At 37.9% G+C, this 17,172-nt stretch overlaps 1 protein-coding gene across 2 annotated transcripts in view; it reads right to left on the bottom strand.

Moving 5' to 3' along the window:
• Positions 1–1,923: 1,923 nt before the first annotated feature.
• ABHD3 (abhydrolase domain containing 3, phospholipase) overlaps positions 1,924–17,172 on the bottom strand; it is a 38,150-nt gene continuing 22,901 nt past the window's right edge. The window contains exons 5-9 of one of the 2 annotated variants that reach the window (XM_060170692.1): positions 13,031–13,143; positions 8,669–8,842; positions 6,627–6,675; positions 6,382–6,547; positions 1,924–2,766 (exon numbers count right to left, since the gene is read on the bottom strand). In XM_060170692.1, coding sequence (XP_060026675.1) covers positions 2,588–2,766; positions 6,382–6,547; positions 6,627–6,675; positions 8,669–8,842; positions 13,031–13,143 — 681 coding nt within the window. In that variant the 3' untranslated portion in view covers positions 1,924–2,587. The remainder of the gene's footprint in view (positions 2,767–6,381; positions 6,548–6,626; positions 6,676–8,668; positions 8,843–13,030; positions 13,144–17,172) is intronic. The other variant, XM_060170693.1, reaches the window with a different exon arrangement.

The raw sequence follows: 17,172 nt of genomic DNA, 5'->3' as shown, positions 1-17,172 counted from the left end.
CCAACAATTTGAGTAACTATTTCCCCACACTATCACCAACATTGTATATTACTAATCCTGTATGTTATTAAACTCACAATTTGATGGTCACAAATATCTTTGTTTTCAAATTTTGCATTTCCTAAATTACTAGTGAAATTGTTCACCTTTTTATAAACTTGCTATTATTCTATGAGTCTCTTGTATATCCTTTGACCATTTTTTAATCAGATATTTCATTACCAATTTTTAGGGGTTCTTTAGCTATTTGATATATTAGCCTTTTATATATTGCAAATATCAATATTTTTTCTGTCATTTGTATTTTAATGTTGGTTATGGTAATTTTGTAGAACTGAAGTTCTTTTTTAATCTTTACATGAATATATCTGTCACTTTTGTTCTTTACGGCTTCTCATTTTTATATTTTGCTTAAGAAGGACTTCTCCATTCTAAAATTATGAAAATAACTTCCCATATTTTCATTAGTACTTTTATGAATTTAAAAAGTGCTTATCTCATTAATCTAGCTGGAAATAATTTTTGTGTGTAGAGGGAGGTCAGGGGCTACCTACCCAAATCTGACAATGGCCAATGGGTAGACAGACTTCCTGACATCATTTGTTTAAAATCTTCACGATAACTCTGAAAGGCAGGATCAGCCCCACCCAAACCATGCCAACTGAAAGTTATTATCACTGTTGAATCAGAATATATGCTGAATGGGCAAAAAATCACTGGCATTATCAGTGCTATTGTTCTAGACACAGTTACATGGGAGTCTACAAGTACACAATCAGGAACTCTCCAAAAGATGGCATTTTTAGTAAACAATTTTGTGTTAATATGCTTTTATTACATGGTTCTCTTAATGTGATACCTGGACAAAAATATACATATTTTATAAATCGTGGAAATAGTTAAAAAAAAAAAAAAAAGGAGGGAAAAGATGGCGAGGGACTTCCCTGGTGGTGCAGTGGTTAAGAATCTGCCTGCCAATTTAGGGTACATGGGTTTGAGCCCCGGTCTGGGAAGATCCCACATGCCATGGAGCAGCTAAGCCTGTGCGCTACAACTACTGAGCCTGCTCTCTAGAGCCCGCGAGCCACAACTACTGAAGCCCTGGCGCCTACAGCCCATGCTCTGCAACAAGAGAAGCCACCGCAATGAGAAGCCCGTGCACCGCAATGAAGAGTAGCCCCCGCTCACTGTAACTAGAGAAAGCCCGCACAGCAATGAAGACCCAACACAGCCATAAATAAATAAGTAAATAAATAAATAATAAAAATTAAAAAAAAAAAGATGTTGAATGGTATAGAAGATAACACTATTGCCTGGATAGCCCAACAACCACTACCAATCCCCTCCCCCTTGCTTGCCTCCACTACAATTGGAAAAGTCTACATACTTGATTTGCCAGCCTCCCAGTCAACTAGGGTGACCATGTGACACAGGTCTGGCCAACAGATATAAGTGCAAGTCTTCTGAGAAAGCTTTCACTTTCCCAAAAAGGCAGATGTGTCTGGCCCCACTCCTTCTGCCTTTTTCTTCTCTGAATACAAATGTGATGTCTGAGCTGCAGCAGCCATCCTGTGTCTAGGAGATAACTGGCTACCCTGCCTGCTAGGGATGTGGCAACAGAAAGAGCCTGCATCTTTGATGACACTGATAAATGACAAACACCTACATCTGGAGACTGCTTACATGGAGACTTCTTGTGATGCAAGATAATTAAATATTGTTATTCCTAAATCACTGTTAGATGGGTTTCCTGTAGCTGAAAGTATTTTTAATTGGTACGAACGGTGGGAGCCCAATATTCTGGAAACTGAAACAATACAGTTTTAATATTTCTTACTAATGCATTTATGAAATCACAAATTACTCTAGGGATTACTTTTTTGTGGATAAAATCTCACAAAGAAACAATTTAAAATGGTAGAATTTAATATAATGATATATAAGTATGCACATACACTATTTAAAAAATAAGCATGTGAACTATAATCATTATAAAACATAAGTCAGCCTTAATTTAATATTATTAGAGTAAAAGAACATGTATAGAAGTCTAACATTTGTTGCATTTGCCTTTTAAGGTTAAAATACGTAAAAGATTTAGCACATTGTATTTTATCTTATTTCAGTTTTCATGTTACCATCATTAGGTATAAATACCCTTATGAATGTGCCAACTTATAACTTACATTCAAATAAATAAAGTCAAGTCCTATTACAATTATTAAAGTACCATAAATCACCTAAAATAAATCATCTAAAATAATACTAGCCCAAATTAAAACCCTGAGGAATTAAAATCTTTTTACACAATAGTTTTGGTTAAGTGCAGTTCCATGTTTGTACTACTTTATTTAAGGTCATACTTGGTAAGGCATAGTAAAAATAAAATCTACATAAGTTACAGTCTAAATCTATATTTTATTTCTTGCTACAAAGTTGTTTTGTTACTCCAAAAAGTAGTTTTTGCATGTCATTCTGGACCTCTTCACCACCTGCTGGCTAATTTGCTTTATATACAGTAATTAAGATTTGTGCAGTAAGCTGAGCTGCCTTTATACGGTGGTTTAGACAAAATGCACCTGAAGAACTACATGCCAGAGAGTTCATGTCCGTGTTCAACCATGGCCTGCACAAACTGCTTGAAGACTCGATCCATGTAAGTGGACTGTCTTGGCCAGATTCCCTCCAGAAAACCAATATGGCCTCCATAAGAAGTAAGGACCAAAGCAACATTAGGGTTTTGCTTAGCAGTTTCTATTGGAATAGCTTGACAAAAAATAGGCGGGGGGAGGATAAGAGAAGGGAAGGAGAGAGAAAAATATATAATTATTAACAGTTTTTATTAGGAAAAGTATGTGCCTTTATCATTTCCAATCATTATAAATCAAAACATCATTAAACAAATAAATATTCATAATGAGTGTGGCTAATGGAATAAGTCTGACTAATTTGTATCAACCACCTATATTCTTATAACAGTTCATGTTCACAGTTATATACTGGACCATCAATTTTGGAAGAATCAATCGAGTAATCAATCACAACACAAAAGTATAGGCCCAGTCTTGTTTTGAGAAATTAAATAATTCAAGAAATGGTGAATACTTATATTATGTTATAAGATTTCCACTTAGGTACTACACCAAGAAAAAAACCCAAACTAATTTTATCACCTTTGTGAGAGTTATAAATTCATTATGTATGACTTTAGTTAACTTTACATGAAGTTAGATTCCTGAGGCCAATTGGTGGCTGTATTAAGGATACAAAATTATACATATGATTTTTAAAAACATATAGATAGCAAAAAAGAATGGCATATAATACTCTCAAGTGGTAACAGTGTTTATCTTTGGGTGGTAAAACACTGGTGAGGGCTTCCCTGGTGGCGCAGCAGTTGAGAGTCCGCCTGCCAATGTAGGGGACTCGGGTTCGTGCCCCGGTCTGGGAAGATCCCACATGCCACGGAGCGGCTGGGCCCCTGAGCCATGGCCGCTGAGCCTGCGCATCAGTCCGGAGCCTGTGCTCCGCAGCGGGAGAGGCCACAACAGTGAGAGGCCCGCGTACCGCAAAAAAAAAAAAAAAAAAAAAAAAGAACACTGGTGATTATTTTATTTAATTTATTTTTTTCCTTCTCTGAATTTCTGTTTATAGTCAGGAGAGAGAAAAACTTTATTTTGAAAATATAATTGCTGTATTTAAATAATCCTCCAGTAAGGACAGTCTCTTCAAATGCTCTACAAAATTATGCTGAGTAAAAACTTTAAAGGACATGAGTTAAAGTTGTTTTATTTTTATTTTCCCCTCAGGCTTAGAGTTCAAACAGTGAAACCTTTTGATTTAAGATCTATAATGGATCACAACCTGGCATGAGAAGTGTTTTGATTTCAGATACTGCTAAATCTTACATCCCTAATCCCTAATTAAGATAACATGGTTGATCCAGTAATTAGACCTTCGTATCTTGGGTAGAGTCTTAGGGGTAAATGAGTTCATTAAAGGTAAGATCTTCCTACCCTTCCAATGAAGGAAAGGAAGCTGACACACTATAGGACAACTGAGACCCTTTGAAGATAGAGCTGCTGAGGGGCCCAAACTGCATGTTTAGATGATCTAAATTGGACCTCTCAGGGAATTCCCTGGCCATCCAGTGGTTAGGACTCCATGCTTTCACTGCCGAGGGCTGGGAAACTAAGATCCCACAAGCTGCAGGGCGCAGCAAAAAGAAAAATAAATTGGACCTCTCACTACATTCCTTGAAGAATAAACCTAGAGAACCTAAATCAAGGCCTAGGAAGTCAAGTCCTTGTCCTAAATGGGTCCTGAACTCACATCCTTATCTAGCTACACCTAAAACAGAACATCTATCTTGGGATCAGGTGTTAGAGCTTAAGGGTGAAATGACTGATACTATTTATGTTTTTCCTTTTTCACCTTACACTAAGGGCTTAGATTACGAGTGCTTCATTTGTCTCTAATGGAATTATTAAGAGCCCCAATTTCACACTCTGGATACAGTCAGGAATTTCTAACACACTGATAGTTTACAGTCATATCAGAAGAACGAAAGGCTGGGCCATTTGAGTCATGTGAAAGATGCTGGCTGCCTGTGCTCTCAGAATGCAGACAACTGTCTGCTACTTTAATGTGGCAAGATGATTTTAAGGGCTGGGAAAGAATAAGAAATAGTGAGCTTAAACTTCAACCAAGTGGGTCAAGACAAGTTAAATGCTGGGAAATTTTTGTTGGTGGAAGAAGGGTCCATGAAATATAAAAATAGAGAAATACTGAACTTCCTTAATCCAATGAAAATAGGCTAAACAATCTCCATGTAATTCGACTGATTATTAAAGTTCACAATTAAGGGAATTCCCTGGCTGTCCAGTGGTTAGGACTCCGTGCTCTCACTGCTGAGGGCCCGGGTTCAATCCCTGGTGGGGGAACTAAAATCCCACAAGGCTGCACGCAGAGGCCAAAAAAAAAAAAGTTCACAGTTTAATTTTTTGATTTGTGGTCAAAGACCAAAAGTTCCAGTCATCTAAAATTACCTGTGATTTAATCATAAATCACACATTAAAATGATATCCCCTAAAAGACGGTAAGTGACTTTTTTAAAACATACTTTGGGGATTTTCTGAAATTTTTGCAATACGTACGTGCTGTGTTTGTACTCAAAATAATTTTTTAAAATGAAGTACTTGGGGAAAATGTTTTAAAAGTATTTAAGGGAGAAATAAGGAAAAAAGTTTTATAAAAAGCTTTATGAAATTTCATTAGAAAAAAATTAGAGGTCAAGTCTACTTATCCTTAAGATAGTATGATCACTTCTAGGCGTCTTATATTGCTTTAATGTATGAACACATCCACATATATCTTTGTTACAAAATTCCGTATTTCTTGAATTAAGAGAACAAGGAAGTTAATTTGGGCATAATTTTCTTTTATATAGTATCCGGGGGAAAACAGACACTTTCCCTTCAAATATGACCTTATAGTCCGAATGTGCTACATTCATTGAGTTATCCAAGGACATCATATTAATAAAGTCTCAAGCTCTCTTCTAGGTTAAAAGGGGGAAAAAACTCCAAAGCCTTCTGTATAAGAACCTCAGGAATAAGGGACTTCCCTGGCAGTCCAGTGGTTAAGACTCCGTTCTTCCCCCCTCCTAGGGGACATGGGTTCAATCCCTGGTCAGGGAACTAAGATCCCACAAGCTGCGTGGCCAAAAATAAATAAATAAAAATAAAAACAGTAGAAGTTACTCTTAAAAAAAAAAAAACCCTCAGGAAGAAAAGGCAAGTGATGACAATGTACTCTTGAGGCAAAGATACTGTAAACATAGTCTGTCCAAAGAACAGTTATTTTATAAGAAGGAAAAGTTGTAAAAATGAGAACAAACAAAATATTGAGTCATAATTTGTTCTGAGGCTCTCACAGTAGACTAGATAAGGGTCTATGAAGACGTTTAAAGTGATCTGAGACATTTAGATACTAAATTATGAGTATCAAGGTTTTTTTTCTGTTTATCACAGTAGAAAACATTATATGACTGACGTTTCTTATTACTGTATTTTCCTAAAAAATATATATATATATATATATTTCTTTTGGTTTTTGGTTTTTGTTTGCGGTACGCGGGCCTCTCACTGCTGTGGCCTCTCCCGTCGCGGAGCACAGGCTCCGGACACGCAGGCTCAGCAGCCATGGCTCACGGGCCCAGCCGCTCCGCGGCATGTGGGATCTTCCCGGACCGGGGCACGAACCCATGTCCCCTGCATCAGCAGGCGGACTCTCAACCACTGCGCCACCAGGGAAGCCCTTCCTAAAATATTTTAAAACAGTTAATTCATGTCAAAATGTATACAAAGATGTTAAGTTTACCATGACTGGGTGAAAAAACATCATCCACAGAATTCAGACACAACACTGGAATCCCTACTGATTTCAGTCTACGATTTGGACTGGCATCAGTATAATAATCGTCAATTGTTCGGTAGCCAAACATGACTGAAGTGAATCGCTTATCAAATTCTCTTATGGATTTAGCCTGAAAAACAAAAACCGATTATATTTATTCTTGGAATCAAAAAAGGAAATAAACATATTACATAAAGTTTCTCTCCTACCTTCATGACATGATCCATGTCAATTTGTTTTACAAACATATGCCGGTGCCTGGAAAAAAAGAATTTCAAAAGTAAAAAATTAAGGTCATTCCCATCTCAAACATACCTAAAATACATAATGATAAGTAACTTAGAACAGGGAATAAAGTTGTTACTCAATAAATATTTACTTAATTAGACATGGCAGGAATACATTGATATTTGTCCTGAAGACTTTTTGTAAAGTTTATTTTTTTAATTGAATGATTCTTTAAATTCTATAGTGCTTTACAATTTTCAAAAGTTTCACATACATGATTTTATTATATTATATCCCCTTTTAAAAAATCCCCTACCTCTATATTGCCCCTCCCCCACTTCCTTCTCCCCGCTGGTAACCACTAGTTCCTTCTCTGTGAGTCTGCTTCTTTTTTGTTCCATTCACTAGTTTGTTGTAATTTTTAGATTCTACACGTAAGTGATATCATACAGTATTTGAAGTACATGAAGACATTTTCTAAAAGTACTTTTTCTTAATTGAGGAAGAAGGAACCAGTAATAATAAACAAAATAACAATAATAAATGAAAGTGTTGTTTCATAACAAATTGTACCTACACACCAATGCTATTAAGCCAATTTGGCCAAAAAGGCCTCACTTAAGCCAGAAGCTTTCAACTGGGTAAATCAACTGAAGATTTATCTTATTTTTTAAATTGCTATATTGAAAATTAGAATTTATATTTTTGTATACTTAAAAAAATTTTTTTTATTGGAGTATAATTGCTTTACAATGTTAGTTTCTGCTGTATACCAAGGTGAATCAGCTATATGTATACATATATCCTCTCCCTCTTGGACCTCCCTCCCACGGCCCCCCATCCCACCCATCTAGGTTGTATACTTATTTTTAAATGTTGGTTATTTTTCTTGTATAACCTATATTTTAATTCAAATCATTCTCTTCCTTTTTCTTGCTACTGTTCCCCATTTTCTTGCTACTGACCATGAATAAAAATACGATTCTGTAGTATTTTTAGCAGTATTTTATAGTCAACATCTGTAATGTAACAAATAGGTTAAGTTTTTTTTAATAAAGTAATTTTTAATTAAGGAATGTATATTGTTCTTTCTTTATTTCTTTTTTTTTTTTTAATTTTTGGCCATGCCACATGGCTTGCGGGATCTCAGTTCCCCGACCAGGGATTGAACCTGGGCCACGGTAGTGAAAGCCTAGAATCCTAACCACTAGGCCACCAGAGAACTCCCCAAAATAGGTTAAGTTTAATGCAGTGTCTAATGTCAACTTTCAGGGTAACTATGGTTTTCAGTTAAGTTATGCGCAATTAACTGTACTTTTTACTTAGAGTTTATATTTAAATTTGTCAATTCACTTAAAAATGCATGGTAACAGTTATCAAAAAATAAACAGAAACATCCCATGTTCTTTGTTGCCACACTGTTTAACTGTTAGAAGATACCTAAACAATTTCAGAAAAACTAATGCAAAGATAATATTTTGGTAATGTTAAGAACTGTAGGGGCTGAGAATATCCATATTTTAGAAGCATTCTCCTAAGCCACTAAAACATACTATGTTCATAACACATGCTTAGAAATCATATTATTCGGCTCTAAAAACACTTAATACATTACTTACTACCTAGGGGAGAATTAGGTACTAATAAGATTAGCAACAAGTAGAAAATCCAGGGAAATAGCCCATAATGTTATTCAACACATTTGAGACTAATGTTTTTATTCTTTTAGAATAATTTAGAACAGTGATGAAATGGTGATCTTCCAAGTGGGGCACAGAGCCTAGAGGTTGTACAAGGTAATCCACTGGGGTACAGAAAGAAAACAGAGCTTTATCTGTATTTTTAGCTTATACTTAAAATCTTTTTATTTTTGTATATATTGACAATAGAATATTTTGGTGCAGTAGTAAATGCATATCATGCAAACATAAATATACATATATTAGCAGTGTTATGCTTGAAAACATTTTACTGTGGCACGTAATCCAGAGTTTGCAGACATCAGGTGTTAAAGATGACTCACTTATTAATGGAAGACTGGAGGCAAGTTGTCAAGTAGTAATTAAAAAGCAGCCAGTTCAGTGGTTTCTCCAATGACTCCGAGCAAGCAAAAGTATTCCAACCAACTGAAAAAGTTGCAGCTGCCTTCAAAGGAGTTTTTGGCCCCATTTTGCCAAGGTAATTTAAAAGCAGCATTCTAAAATGAGGAAAGACAGAAAACTCAAGTGATGAATTTGTTGTCTCTCTCAAGACATCCCATTTCTAATTGTGGGCTTTAACTATGGAGAAGAAAAATATAAACCAGTGTCCAAGTCCTTTATCTTGGAAAACCATGCAAGTATCTCTATTCTTTCCTTACATTCACCTATTTATTTATCTTGCAGTCAGCTATATTCAGAATGGGACAAAGCATACAGTTATTACTTACATGTGTACCTTTCTATGAAGTAAAACATAAGAAAAAGCCACTGTAAGAGTGGTTTTTCTTTTTGTTGTTTTCAAAATGATATTGGGGATTTATTAAAAATTTGCAATTCCCTGGGCCCCAGCCTCCAGTTGAGTGTTTAATTTAATACGTGGGGGTGTTTCAGGCAAACTTTTTCTATAGAGGATCACAAAGTAAATGTTTTGGGCTTTGGTGGCCCTACAATCTCAGTTGCAACTACCTTGTGATTATAATTTGAAAGCAACCATAGACAATACGTGAATAAATGGATATGGCCATGTTTCAGTAAAACATTAGATGTGGATATTGAAATTGAAATTTCATATACTTTTCACATGTCATGAAATAGTTTTGATTTTTCCAACCATTAAAAAAATATAATAACCACTCTTAGCTCTTGCACTGTACAAAAACAGACAGCTGGCCAGATTTGGCCTCCAGGCTGTGGTTTGCCAAGGCTTGGCATAGATGAAAGATCACAGAAGGAGTGGTTTTCAAATATGGCTGCATGTTGGAATCACCTGTGGAGTTTTTAAAACTATTATCGACGTCTGGGTCTCACCTTCAGAGATTCTGAGTAATTGCTCTGGGTGGCCATTCCGGTTGCCTTTGCATCCTTGTACCCTACAGCAAGTTTGTAAGGGCTCCCTCGTCTAGAGTTAGATTTTCTGAATTGTGGCAGAGCAGTTGGCCCCTAAAGTCACTTGTTTTCTCTCCCTACTACCTCTTGCTATTTGTCCTTATCTCCTATCACATATTTTCCTTTCATTTTATCAATTTTCCTGATTCTACTCTAGTTCTATTTTGGTAAGAGGGACAAGAATGGAGTTTAACCTGCAGTAATGTCAGAAATCTAAGTTTGACATTGCCAACTAAGAGAAAGGATGATAGCCTAAATTCTGTTTCTCATATTTTCCATTCTTTATTTCTCCAATTGCCCAGGTTCTGAAATAGGACAAATGAGTAAAAATTCTCTAATTCTTTTTATACAACCCACATGGAAAAAAATCCATTTACAGAGTGAATGTGATGAGATTTTAGATTAAAAATGGAGATTTCATGGTTTTTGTTGTTGTTGTTTTTGTTGCTGTTGTCCAAGGTTTACTGAAAATATGACAGCACAGCAGAAAGATTCACATGGCTCCATGTGGTGTTTTAAAATTCATCCCAACTGTAGGCTGAGTGACTGTAGGTTAGACAGACTGCCAAAGGCCAACAGCTTCAGCACTTCCGTAGTGTCAGAAACTACTTCAGTGATTTCCTGATCCAGGGCTGAGAGCTCAGGCTGGAGATTTCGTTCCTGAAAACAACTCTTCATTAATGACTGTATTCCTGGTTTATAGTACTGTGGTTCACTAAGCTATTTAGAAGATAATGCTTACTCTCCTGCAAAAGGGTCATTCTAGGGTCCTAGTTTTGGTGGCCCTATTCTTTGGCTGGAGGTCAGAGATTTCTGAGTCTGATGTAATAGGCAAATTGAAAGGGTTGGAAGTGAACCTCAGGAGTAGGAAGGACCAGGAATAGCTATGACCGAGTAGGTGGGGATGCTTCTTAGTTATTACTCAGGAGCAAAATAATGTCAAGACATTACCCCCAAAAAAGCTGTCTTACTTTGGCAAGAAAAAGACTCCATTTTCACAAAAAAAAAAAAAAAAAAAGAGAGAGCAAGAGAGAGAAAAGATAACCCATGGATTAAGAGATTTAAGAGACATATCAATCTCAATATGTGGACTTTAGCTGTCTGCTGCCTCAAACAAACTGTAAAAACCAGCCAACAGACTGATGGGGAAATGAAATACTGACTGAATATTTGATGATATTTGGGAATTATTGTTAGGTTTTTTTGTTTTTTTTCTTGCTGTATGCGGGCCTCTCACTGTTGTGGCCTCTCCCGTTGCGGAGCACAGGCTCCGGACGGGCAGGCTCAGCGGCCATGGCTCACGGGCCCAGCCGCTCCGCGGCATGTGGGATCCTCCCGCACCGGGGCACGTACCCGAGTCCCCTGCATCGGCAGGCGGACTCTCAACCACTAGCGCCACCAGGGAAGCCCCTTATTATTAGTTTTGTTCAAATGTAATCAAGTATTGTGATGGGTTGTTGTTGTTTAAGAGACTCTACCTGTTAGAGATACCTACAGAAATCTTTATAAATGATGTCTAAAATTTATTTTAAAATAATCAGAGTTGAGAGGGAATGGGGGGGTGGTACTACTGACAAGATTATCCTTGAGTTGATAGTTATTGAAGCTGGGTGATGAGTATATATGAGGCGTCATTATACTCTTCTTACTTTTATATATATTTGGGAATTTCTATACATTTTTGAAGCTAGTTTACCAACTCATTGGGAGATTGGAATCAGACTGAGTCTAGAGCAGCGTGGATTCTTTGGCTAGACTTAGTTCTGTCTCAAAACCCTTACTTGGCCCCAGGCATCACAGGCTTGGAGATTACCCAGCCTGGGCATAAGGATCTTTGACAGACGCTTCTGTCTGCTACATCTCCAAAAAGAAAAATGTGTCAAGCTGTAAAACACATCCCCGAGTGGTAAACCCACTTGGGAACATGTCACAGTGCTAGGCAACTAGAAGGGGTACTTCCTTTGAACAATTTACAAGACATTAATATTCAACAAGCTGCAGAGGCTAACGGTCAAGTTCGCACTGAGGCTTCAGTTCGACAAGAATAGGCATTTCCCAGGAACCTCTGAACAGAGAATCTGGGCCTGTTTATGTAAGGTCTGGCTTTTAAAAAAGTAAAGAATTTATATGATTAAAGGAAGAAAGTTCAGCTGGGCACCTTGTCCTTTAAGGTTCTCATTATGGGGCAAAGGAAAGAGAAGTGAAATCCTTTCCTTTAAGCACAATTCACAGATTCTGCCTGGGTTTTCTGCGGTGATTCAGATTTCTTCCTTTAGTAGGTCAAGTCAGACCTTCCATGCTAATGTAAGAAACGTATTCTTTTCTTCTTAGTTTTATGTTTATCAGAATCTAAAAAGCTGTTGTTAGAGCCGGTTTTTTAGAGCCTATCATTTGTAAAGTTGTTCATTTTAAAGTAAACATGCTCCTAAAATGTTCTAAAAACTGAAATGACAGATAAATCAATTACAAAATTAAGAAAAATATAGCATTTTCTATCTCATGTGTTTGTTGATTTTGGACAATGCTTTAGGTAATCTAAGCATAGCAAAATGCCATATAATAAAAATTTTGGATTGTATTAAGCTCACTATTACTACAACAAAAAGATTAAACAATTAGCCTAAGTATATAAATATAAAATATAAATATATACATGGCATAGAAGGTCCAAAAAAGCCCCTATGCAAGCAGCACCAATTAAAATATTCATTTGCTTAAAATAGCAGCTGGAGTAGGAGGTTACAAACAGCATTTCACAGTTTCTAGGAGAGCATTCTAGGGAAGGTCCATTTGCCCAGCAACAAAACTAAACAAGACAAAACAAACAAGAAAAACACCACCTGGGGAAAAACTGTTTTGAAGGCCCCTTCAGTTGGAGAGAGCAATAATAATTATTTCTACAACTGGAGTGATGAAAGTCATGGTACAAGTTCAGCTTCCTGAATGGTCCTGGAGAACACGGTGGCAGTGATGGCTGGGAATACATCAGGGAATCTGAAGGTCAATGTGGCTGCCAACCAGTGATAGAAATCAACTCCATGGGGTTCGGACAAGCCTTCGGGCTCACAAAACCCCAAGCACCCCGAGGAGGTACTTCTATACTTCTCACCACAGAGACCAGTAGTCAAGGAAAATATTAAAATTTACCTGAATTAATTCCTTCATCCATTCAGCCACATGTGGAGAAATATGATAAAAATAATCAAACATTTAAATGCCCATGCAGCTTACAGTCGTCTGAAAGAGGCAGTCGCTAGCACCACTTCCCTTTTGGACATTTTAGAAAGGAAAAACCTTACCCTCCCATTGAAACTCCTGCTGCCAGGAATGGAGCAGAAGGGTACAGACTGTGAACATGCTGAATGACCGTCTCCAAGTCTTCAGTGTTCGCACAACAGTAAGTCCTTGGCGTCTGCAAGCAATGACAGGTAAAGCACAAAAATTATAATCAGGAGGTTCATCATTTGTATAATGCAGAATTGTAAAATAGAGCAAGAAGTCATAAATACGAGAAAATGACCTTTGTTTGCACATACTATGAGTCATAATAATTTATCATTTTCCTGTCTTGCAGTACACATATATGCCATTTAGGGTCAGTGTTATTTGAGATGGCACTAACAAAAGACTCTGATCATGCAAGAAAGCCTGGACGAAAATGGGGCAAGGCCAATACAAATACCTCAAATTAAACAGATATGCAGTACTCTACTCAAATGTGTCTCTAACTAAACAAGAACAGAGTCAATTTAGGCAGAAAAAGTGGAGAATCACACCTTTTTATAGGAAAAAAACAACAACTTATGCCTGACAAAGCCAAAGCCAAAGTAATTCTTATTAAAAAACACAATCAAGCAACCAAAAAAGGCTTTCCAACAATACCACAAAAAATTTAAATTGTGACTCCTTTCTTACTGGGGAGCTGTTTTCTCTATCTTGAGTGCTGTCTACCAATGAAGGAGTGTGATTTTCTGGCACTGCCTTCACTCTAGATAAAGCAACATCCAGTGTGCTTTATTAATTAAATATTTTCTTTTTCAATAATATTTCCATATAACCCCAGCTGTGCTACACTGAAAACAGACACTTAAAATGTTAAAATATGTAAAGCTGATTATGTCTTAATACATAATGCATTAAAACAAATGGTTTTCATGTGAATTTCATTAATAAGGGCTCTGTTTCCAGCAGAAAAGCTTCACAGATGCTTTATTTGAGATCTGGGAGCAGAGGGCAATCCTGTCTGTACAATGTATGTGAGAGTGTATATATGAATAAAGTATATGTGAGATGAAATAACCAGCAATTTAATAACAAAGAGAGAAATCTGATAACCCTTTTATTACTCTAGTAAAAATACCAAAACAAGTTATGTGTACCACCCTGATTGTAATATTCCAGTAAACTATGATTGGAAGGTTATGTGCCACCCACCATTCAATTACTAATGAGTAGTCTGAGGAAATTACAATTTTCACTGATGCCTCCACCTAAACTCAAGGCTAAAACACTCCTATTGCCTACTACCATCTTTCTGAGATCTGCAAATATAAAGCTCACCAAAAGACAAATGTTAACCTGACGGTACTCACAATGGCTAACATTTACTGAATGATTAAATTTGTGTCCACAAAACCCTGAGGAAGATCCTATTATTATACTTAGGAAACTGAGTTTTTAATAGAAAACTGAGTTTAGAGAGGTTAAGCAACTCCTGTAAACTCCTGAACAGCTAGTAAGTGACGAAGCTGAGATACTTCCAAAAATACTTTGTGATTAAATGCATTTGAGGGGCACAAATTCAATGTAAAATCTAAACAGAATAATATCTACTACCAGTCTCATTCATAGTGACTGCAGAATTTGTCACAAGAATTCCGGTGAAAAAGATCATCCCTACTTGGCATTTTTACTACACGTGAGTTTATTCACACTGCATAGTTTTTAAATTTCTGTATTATTTATAAACAATCACCAACACATACTCTTGTTATGCAGGCTTCAAGTGAAGTATGTGTGTACATGTATGTACATACACACAGAGTTAGGGTATGAGAAAAATGGCCTATGGAAAATTATTAGGATCAGAGAACTTTAGTTCCAGGAAGGACCAGAAATAGCACCTCGTTCCTTATTTACAAGTGGGGAAACTGAGGCTCGGCGAGGTTGAGTAATTTGCCAAAGGTCACAGAGTAGCAGAGCTTGGAGTTTATGTTTGTAATAAGTAAACTACTTCTTGTAAGGCACTAGGGTTCCATGAGATATTTAGTAAGCAAATCAATATCTGGTACGCTCAGACATAGGAGCTTATTTTTCCCTAAATGTTTTTCTCCCAGTGGATTACATTAAGTTGGGAACTGATAATGCTGGTGTGGATCAAAGCTGCCAGAACTCTGAAACTCAGCGCATCTAGAGCCTCTCCGGCACGATCTGCCGCCTGCTGGCCGCTCCCTTAGCTTCCGTGATGGCTTCGTCCTGTTCTCATCCTGCTGCTGGCTTTCCATTTCCTGTCATTCTCCCCACAACCTCAAATATGAGAATTCATTTCCATCAGTTTTGTTGTAGGCCTGCATCTGCTCATTCTCTGGTCAATACCCAATTCCTGGAGGTCTGGTCTACCTTCACAGCTTCATCAACCACCTCTAAGCAGCGACTAAACCTGAGTCTCCAGTCTCTTCCTTCTTCCTGGGCTCCAGATGCAAATTCCCAAGTTCTAGAAGTAATGTTCTGTCAGTGCTTCAAACTCAAAATGTCCCAAAGTAAACTCTTTTATCTCTTCATGAAAACTCCTAATGCTTCTCCTAACTTCCCATTTTTCTATAAATGACATCTACATTTTCTTAGTTAAAACTGTAGGTGACACTGCCTTCTTCCTCTCCCTTAACCCACAGCCAATAAACTTCCAAGTCTTGTAGCTTCCTCCTCCCCAGAATCTTTTCAGGCAACACAGGCGAGCCCTTCTTTCCACTCTAGTAAAGGCCCTGGTTCGTTAGATTCTCTCAGAAGGCCCCAGGGACAAGGATGTGAGTGCAAGCGGTTCATTTAGAAGGTGATAGGGGGAATGGGGAGTAGGGGAGTGGTGAGTGAGTGTGAGTCAGAAAGAGTAGGAAGCCAGTAAAGAATGTTACCCAGCTGTTTGTGGCTGTGGACAACTGGGACTCAATCCCCTCGGGGCATTTTGGGAGACAATAGAACAAGGCTCAAAATTATCCCAACCAAGTGGCAAGGGAACTGGGTTATTTGCCCACCAGTTCGCTTCAGCCACTGGTTGAAGGCAGCTCCTGGGGGATGTTAACTCCCTGGCACTCTGGTCGGCCCTGAGCAGAGGCTCAGCAGGCTTCCATGGCTAGAGAAGGCCCCCAGTCAAAGAGATGGGGGTGCTTGCAGTGGGAAGGCATCAGGTAGGCAAGACGGGAATGGTAAGCACCAAAGGGAAAAAGGTGTGGAAAGGGTGTGGCGCCAGCTGTCTTTGCTCCCAGGCCTTTGTACCTCTCACCTGGACTACCAGGTGATAACCTCTGAACTAGTTAACTGCCAGCCTTTCCTAATCACCATCCATAATCATACATCCCATTCAACGTGAGATTAATCTTCCTGAAGAACACTTCCAGCTCTAATCATGACAGTGTTTCTGATTAAAATTCTTCATTAGCTTTCCATTGTTGACTGAATTAAATCCAAAGTCCTCTGCTAAGGCCCTTCACAATATGCCAAGTAACCTTTCCAGCTCTGCGTTTTACTAGTCCTCCATATGTATGGATTCTGGTCCATGGGACACTGCTGTTCTCTTGCCTGCTAAGTCTCTTAATATCCTTGCCACCTGTGTAAACTTCATCTGCCAAGTGGCCTTCACAGTCAACTCTGCCTGCTGAAATCATGCCTTGAAAAAATTGAATAAATGTCAGACAAAAGGTCAGACTTGGCCCCTGTTCTCCAGGAACTCACAGCCTTTCCCAATTCTACCCCTACTTGTCCCCGCCAGCCTGCTCCCTGCCCTTACTATCTCTATGTGAGGCTCCCTCTATTACTATCTTGCTCACCTCTGTACAGTCAATAAATACTTGTTGAATTGAATGGAAACACACAGGATTGAACGTGAGATGACCTGATTAGTAACTTCTGATATGCAAACCTACGTGGTTATACCACACAACCTCTTGCTACTTGATGGGCTCCAACAGGGAACATCATATGCCTTCTTTCTTCATAGGACTTGAGTCCCGTTAAAGAAAGAATTCACCTAGGATACACAGCAAAGACACTTATGGGGGTAATACATTGAATTGGTAGGCCTGGCAGAAATTTTCCTCAGGTTTGAAGACATAACTTTATAGCATCTCTTTATTTTATTTCATTTTATTTTATTGGCTGCATTGGGGTCTTCGTAGCTGTGCACGGGATTTCTCTAGTTGCGGTGAATGGGGGCTACTCTTCATTGTGG

This window comes from Lagenorhynchus albirostris, chromosome 14 (genome assembly GCF_949774975.1).
Source record: "Lagenorhynchus albirostris chromosome 14, mLagAlb1.1, whole genome shotgun sequence".
Classification (NCBI taxonomy): domain Eukaryota; kingdom Metazoa; phylum Chordata; class Mammalia; order Artiodactyla; family Delphinidae; genus Lagenorhynchus; species Lagenorhynchus albirostris.
Note: the sequence above shows the minus strand (reverse complement) of the source record. Positions and strands in the feature narration are given on the sequence as shown.